A 7,625-nucleotide genomic window follows, 5' to 3' on the forward strand; every position below is an offset into this window, starting at 1 on the left:
AGGACCTTTCAAGGACTTTCCAGGTCCAATACCCTCAAATTCAAGGACTTAATCAGGGTGTCTACAGATATGAACAAGTTAGATTCAAGACTTTTTAAGACCTTTTTAATACCACCTATATGAAATTTAAGACCAAACCTCTTTAAGACCAAAGCTATATATATATATATATATATATATTGCTGTCAAACATGCTATTTATTATTACGATATACAGCAAACTTGTCATATCAGCAGACAATATCCTATACAAAATATCCCCACAAAAGCACCGCATGACCAAGGGTGCGTCTCAATCAGCTCCCTAGCTCGTGAATCAGTAGATCGTGTAGGCTACACGAAAGTTCCCGGACTCACTGCACGTTGGGACAGTGATCATTCGAATTCCAGTGACATGATTACGTGCCACGTCAACGGACAACATAGTAGAACGTCATCACTGGAATTAATTTCCACCAATCTAATTTTATATTATTTTTTATTCTCTTTAAACACATCGTTCTGTTACATGTTCTTACAACATTTCAGCCGAATATTAATTATATATGTTAATTAGATGTGTTCAATTCCTGTCTAGCGATGTGTGTTTATGTTGAAATATACTAAAAAACGGTTTGTCTTTTCAAATCTTCTGTCGCGTGTCATATTTTTCGAGTTGTGAGGTTTGTTTCACGCTTCAGAAATGTGACGTTATTTCCGGTAAGGGAGCATAGTGAGCGCCGATGCTCCCTAGTTTTTGCGGTGCATTGTGGGATTTTTCAGGGAGCGAACATTCCAGTGCACTGGAAGCTGTTGGGGGGAATACATACTTTTAAACATACTAACCCCGCCAGTAGGTGGCGGTAAGTCTAATGGGTGAGTCTAGTGACTCATTCATTCAACCATTCACTGAATCATTCAGTCAAAAACACAGCTGCGTGTTGCTTGGAGATTGTGCTATACTTCTGCTGTGATCTTTGTTTGGAACTATTTTAGTTGGTGAAACAGAACAAAACAGTCAATACTGTGTCTAAAATGTAAGTAACCCAATTCCGTGACCACTCAACTACTTGTTTATTGAACTAAAATCAATGTAACATTTGCAATCTGAGAATATTCGGCAATTAGCTCCCTTGCCATGGGATGTTGCTTAACAACATCATGTTATAAATAAAAAACTTAACATTTTGAATTTTTACCTTAGTAGTTTCTTCTGTGAGTTTCTTTGTTCAGCTCTTTTGCTCATTTGATTTGATTTCTCCATAAAAGTCTTACAAAGAAACAGGCAGCACGAGCCTAAATAGCGCATACACTGTCCATTACCAATCGCTGTTTACGTTGAATGTAATAAAATCAGAAGAATCATTCTTGCATTTCGATGCTCCACTGGTTATTTTTTGCCACTTAAGTTTTAATCAGGCTATTTGTCCGGTCGGGCAAGTAAAATTCTAGAAAATAATGTTCTTTTTAGCAGCATCATATGACCCCTTTAACAGTGTGTGTGTGTGAAACGTTGAGGTTGTAGTAGATTCATGCACGCGTGAACGTCATGGCGACGTACAACACAAAGTACCTCACGCGGGAAACACTTAACGTAACGCGTAAATGCGGTAACTAACGTAAATCAAGCAAGCTAATATGCATAGGCCACGATGTGTTGGCGAAATAACACATTAGCGGACCGGAGGGAATAATATGATTCTTTTTTCCAGAAAACTTCTTGCACAAAATAAATTCAAGCACTTTCAAGGACCTGTATCTATGTATGCTTATTTTCAAAAACTTTCCAGGGCCTTGAAATGTTTTTTTCAGATTCACAAACTTTCAAGGATTTCAAGGACCCGTGGGAACCCTGTAATTAAAAAAAAAGACACATAGGTTGGATCTCGAAACCTGGGCTGCGTTCAGCTCCGACAAAAACGGTGCAAAACGTTTTTTAAACGGAAACGGTGGTGCGTTGAACACACTGTTCTGATGACGCAAGAGTTGCAACTATGGCAGCTGAGAAGGCCATTCTTTGTGTTCTTTTTGAAGAATTTTCGGAGCCTGATGAAATCGGTATAAATACGTGTTTAATACTGCAAAATACGCTCGATGGTACAGTCACTGCCCTTGCCGTCCAGAATAAAAGAGAACATCCCAATCGAGTGAAGGGATTTGTGGAAACTGTGGTTCCTAATTATTGTGATCCAACATTTGCCTCGCATTTCAGGATGAAAAGACAAACATTTCAGGTGAAGGATCATCCACTTCTTACCTCCAAGGCCTTATTTTTATTGTAAGTATTAGGCTTATCATTATTGCTGATCACTGTTGTTGTGCTATGATATTGTAAACGAATGCGACCTCCGGAGGGCGCAGCCTTCTAAATGAGACGCAGCACATGTTTTCGACAAAACAAAACCGGAAATCTAGGGGTTATGACGTCATTGGCAGGCGACACAATTAACTATAAGAATATCACAGTGATACTAAAGTAGCTGGGTACCACACTAAGTCTTGTGATACAGACTTTAGGCGGTGCCATAAATATTTCATTATTTATTTAAAGATTATTTATTTATTCATTAAATGTTTATTTAATTACTTTTAGGTGAAGTTGTACTGTACATTTCATTTTAGTCTACTTTGTTTTTCTATGAATGTGCACTTTCAAGAGAATCAACAGACAAAAAATAACATCAAATATCATATATATATTTTATTTATATTTAGAGATTTGATAAGAATTTTAAAAAAATGTCAGAACTATTCCCTTTAAAAGTTGTTTCATCTAAAATGATTGCTTGTAAGAGTACTTTTTACAAGAATTGAACAAGATTGTAAAGCACTGATCTAGCCTTTTATTTCAATCATATTCTGTGGACAAAAAGAGTGACATATTTCTTAAGTGCATATATAAAAGTATTTAATGCTACTTTTACATGAAAATGATCATTTTGAACTCAATGGTACAAAATAAAGCAATCTGACATATTTCATATTTCAAGGCCAAACTCTGATATTATGAACATTAAAAGTTAGTTATAGAAAAATACAAAACAATTATACAGTAATAAGTTTCAAATCCAGCTTGAAATCACTTGTTATACACAAGAGAAGTACTGAACTGAAGTGAACAGAATCAGATTTACAGCTGACTGTTCAAGTAACAGTGATTGACTGGCAGGGTAGTGCAAAACATAAGTGGAAGGGGTGCAAACAAAAACAAAATGCTCAGGAAACGGCTTTCTCCACACACTTGCCAGCAAATAACAGCTCAGTGCTTCAGTGATTTCAGCTTACATCAGCTTCATTACATTTCAAATGCAATTTGAACAACATTTTTTTTGTTTTTTTGAATGAAGTGCCTGTTGATTTGTGGCAGTAGTACTGCAAAGGAAATGTGCACAAATGCAGATACAGAATTACATTAGCTTATGTTTAAATAATTATATTTGCAAAGGCTTGCAGTTTACTATGATTTTCCATTATATATAGCTAAGAGCCCCACAGTGTACATTATACAACAGAGCACTGAAACTCTGAGACAGCTGATCTCATGTACTGATCCATACTTCCTGTTTAGACAAAAAAAAATTTTTCACACATTAAACATTTATATACCCGAAGGTTGACTTGGCATCTGGGGAAAAGAAATGCTAGGTCACATCGGACCACAGTAATTACAGTCTAATCCTCAATACATTTTAAATGCAGCAGTAACAATAATATACCTGTAGATGGCTCCACGCTATTCTCCTTGGCTAACCTTCTTTGGATACTTTTCACTGCCAGAGAAAGCTGAAAACATGCTTCAAGCACTGCAGAGGCGTGTACAAACCACTGAGTACATCAGGAGCTATATTATGTGAGGAGTCAGAGAAGTGTGGAAGTCAGATGTATTTATAACTCTTTATAATGGTTGCTATTATTCAGGATAAGCTCATCTATCCGTAGACCACTGGAATGGAATACTGTATGGAATGTTACTTGGTGATGATTTTATGTAACACTGCACTGTGGAAAGGCTGGAAACTCAGGGCTATATCCTGTTCCTCTTTCGTGATGAGCAAGAGAGCAATTCCAGGTATTGTTCCATTAAGAACATCGAAAATAAAAGAGCTTACATCCTGTCTGAAGGCTCATATTGTGGTTTGACAAAAACCTGTTTTACTTTCCAAAAGGACCCGCTTTAGCATCAAGGGCACTTTCAGCACCTAATTTGAATCTGACAAGAAGAACATTAAGAACATTAAGAACATCGAAAATAAAAGAGCTTACATCCTGTCTGAAGGCTCATATTTCGTTTTCGATACAGTAGGGCACATGTGGTTTGACAAAAACCTGTTTTACTTTCCAAAAGGACCCGCTTTAGCATCAAGGGCACTTTCAGCACCTAATTTGAATCTGACAAGGCCACTATAATCCTGTATTTACCTCATAATATTATAATTTAATAATATCCATATAATATACAGATATCAACATATGGGTGAAAAAAGGCTCTCTGTTAAACCAAACTCACAAACGAACTGGCCTCATCTTCCTGACTGGCTAGGCTGTCAGTTACCATAAGGCTTTGCATCAGACCTGTAGGAATGATGGGCTTGAAAGATCGGTTGCGGCTGTAAGCGAAGGGGAATGAGGATGACAATCGTCCCGAGGAGCCGAACGACAGCAGCCGGTGCTGAATGTATGGACGGTGATCAAGTTTAACAGCTTGTGAGGAGTCTCTTTGCTCCAGCACACGCTTCAGATCCTGCACCTGACTTAGAAGTTCCATAAGCTTGGTCATGACGGCCACAGAGCCTCCGCCCATGATGTGCACCTCAGGTATCCAGCGCAGGTATCGCTGAATCCAGACGCGGACAGCCGGCCCATCCAGACAGGGGAGCAGGAGGCCGTGATAGTCCAGAGGACGTTGTTGCCAGGACTCATAGAACCCTCGGGTGGTGGCAGTGGGGGAGTCAGGAGAGCCCATCCAGCGACTGAGACGCTTCACTCGTAGCATCTTTTTAAGGCTGTCGGTCTCGTCCTTAAAGAAACCTTTCTTGGACGGGAGTTTGAAAGCTGTGCTGGGTAAGGATAACTGTCTTTGGTGCTATAAATTTTTAATAAAAACAATGTAAATATTAATCTGCAAAAAAAAATGTATGCACAAAATAAACTCGACTTAGATATTATTCAATATAAACAGCAGAGTCAAACAAACAAACAAACAAACAAACATAAAAGCCAAAGAAGCAAATGTAGGGCAAGACTGGGTACGGAGTCTCCCTCACCTTTAAATTTTCCTCTTGACTACAGATGTCACTAAATCTCAACACATTTACCAAATAGCTATGCTCAGAATTAGGTGTTTTTATTATTTAATTTAAAGTCAGCATTAAATAGAAATTGCAATAGATTTCTTCCCTATTGTAATGTATATTTGAGTGAAATGGCTTATCAAACGATTTTTAAAAATGTAAAGCAACATTTGATTTTGTCCATCGGGATTGACTAGATAATAAAAAAAAAATGGGCATTGCAAACTAAATTTGTTCACATGATAAAAAAAAATAAAAAATAAAAAAAAGACAAGAACGGATAAATCACTGCAACAATCCATTTTTAAAAAAATTCCATTTTGATTTTATGATGACTTTAATAATTATTATAATTCAAAGCTATTTAATAAATCCAAGGTTTAGATGTACATTTCAGATATCTTTATTATTCACCATAATGTGTAGGCTGAGTGAAGTAATTTAATTTGAACTCATAGTTTCTGGCTATTATGACAATGTTTATATATATATATATATATATATATACAGTGGGTACGGAAAGTATTCAGACCCCCTTAAATTTTTCACTCTTTGTTATATTGCAGCCATTTGCTAAAATCATTTAAGTTAATTTTTTTCCTCATTAATGTACACACAGCACCCCATATTGACAGACAAACACAGAATTGTTGACATTTTTGCAAATTTATTAAAAAAGAAAAACTGAAAAATGCTCAGTATTTAGTAGAAGCACCCTTTTGATCTAATACAGCCATGAGTCTTTTTGGGAAAGATGCAACAAGTTTTTCACACCTGGATTTGGGGATCCTCTGCCATTCCCTCTTGCAGATCCACTCCAGTTCAATATGAAACATTTGGAATATTTTAAAATATTACAATATACTGTAGGTCTATAAATAATTCAGATTATAGAGTAATTCAGATATGTTTCTCTGACTGTGATTCTGCTATTTGATTTATCTGTCATTATGCAATTATTCAGGTAATTGTAAAAATGCATTGATTTATATAGAATATTTGACTTAATGACACATTTTCGAAACATGATATCAGATGTATATCTGCATTTTATTTATTGTCCAATAAAACCTAAATGCACAAATTACTATATTGCATGATACATACATGCTGAACTAATTTCTAAATATGATACAATTTAACAGTAAATGAACACCATTTTTAAGGGAGGCATTTTTCCACATCGTTCCCTAAATTATTAAACTATGTAACATAGATAGTGTAGGAGCATTTCACCCTCTCACCTTGGGCTTGTGAGCTTTGCGTACAGCTTTCTCATGTTTCACCTTTTCTGAATACAGGGGGTTAAAGAAGAAATTCTGGGCCTTGCTGTCAAACTGCACAGACCAGTCCCACACTGTAGGGCAGCTCAATGGGCTGCTTTGTGCAAGCGGTGACTCTGCCTGCCAAGACAATCAAGCACAGGCAGTTAGCGGGAGGCGTGCCGACTGCGTCAGGGAGAGTACATGTATGACTGCATTACAGAGGGCTGACTGTTTTCTTGTTAGCCACTGCACGTCTATAGAGGCCTCTAATACGGTTAACTTGCAGAATGGTGAATGCAGTACTCAAAGCAATCTTCAAAACAGTGTAACAAACTAACTACAGTAAGGTGCAAACACCACAATGACATCAACCTCAACGAATACATTTTAAATGAAATATATAAAATGAAATACATGAGTTCTACCTTCATAACACTTTCTCTGTGATGGGCAGAGTTGAACAGAAAGGTGCTAAAGACTGGCACATCAACACTGTCAGACAGCACAGTCAGGTAAGTCTCGGAGAACTGGAAGGCCGGGCTGTGCTGCTGAACAAGCTGCCACACGCACTCCAGGAACAGGAGGAAGACTGGAGAATGACACTACATTGAGAAACAAGAATCAAAATAAAAGGACAACGACGATGAGAACAACTCATCAGTCGGTCATCATTAAATCACACAAACCCCAGATGGTCTTGAATCATGCTGAAGGGGTTTATTTTGTGATAGCAACTGTATTCTCCATTTTAATCACACGGTTTACTTAGCCAACAGGTAAATAAATGGACATTGCTTTTAAGTGAAATTATTAAAGGGGTCATATGATGCGATTTCATTTTTTCCTTTCTCTTTAGAGTGTTACAAGCTCTTGGTGCATAAAGAAGATCTGTAAAGTTGCAAAGACTAAAGTCTCAAATCCAAAGAGATATTCTTTATAAAAGTTAAGAGTTAGCCACACCTACCTAAAACGGCTCGTTCGAACACGCCCCCACATACCTACCTCACTATGTGGGAAGATTTGCATAAAGCCCCCAAATGTTCACGCAAAGAAAGAAAGCATAACTTTTATTCTCGCTGTAGTATTGTAG

General features: G+C 37.2%; 1 protein-coding gene across 2 annotated transcripts in view; it reads right to left on the bottom strand.

Moving 5' to 3' along the window:
* Positions 1-2,807: 2,807 nt before the first annotated feature.
* mtmr12 (myotubularin related protein 12) overlaps positions 2,808-7,625 on the bottom strand; it is a 15,015-nt gene continuing 10,197 nt past the window's right edge. Inside the window, exons 14-17 of one of the 2 annotated variants that reach the window (XR_001636381.1) lie at positions 6,961-7,137; positions 6,515-6,673; positions 4,358-5,062; positions 2,808-4,178 (exon numbers count right to left, since the gene is read on the bottom strand). Coding sequence is in view for 1 of the 2 variants with exons in the window: in XM_016512913.1 (XP_016368399.1) it covers positions 4,472-5,062; positions 6,515-6,673; positions 6,961-7,137 (927 nt within the window). In the remaining variant the exon portion in view is untranslated. Of the gene's footprint in view, positions 4,179-4,215; positions 5,063-6,514; positions 6,674-6,960; positions 7,138-7,625 lie in introns of those variants that run through there. The other variant, XM_016512913.1, reaches the window with a different exon arrangement.

Source organism: Sinocyclocheilus rhinocerous, unplaced genomic scaffold, assembly GCF_001515625.1.
Source record: "Sinocyclocheilus rhinocerous isolate Xijiao unplaced genomic scaffold, SAMN03320098_v1.1 scaffold1858, whole genome shotgun sequence".
Taxonomy (NCBI): Eukaryota; Metazoa; Chordata; class Actinopteri; order Cypriniformes; family Cyprinidae; genus Sinocyclocheilus; species Sinocyclocheilus rhinocerous.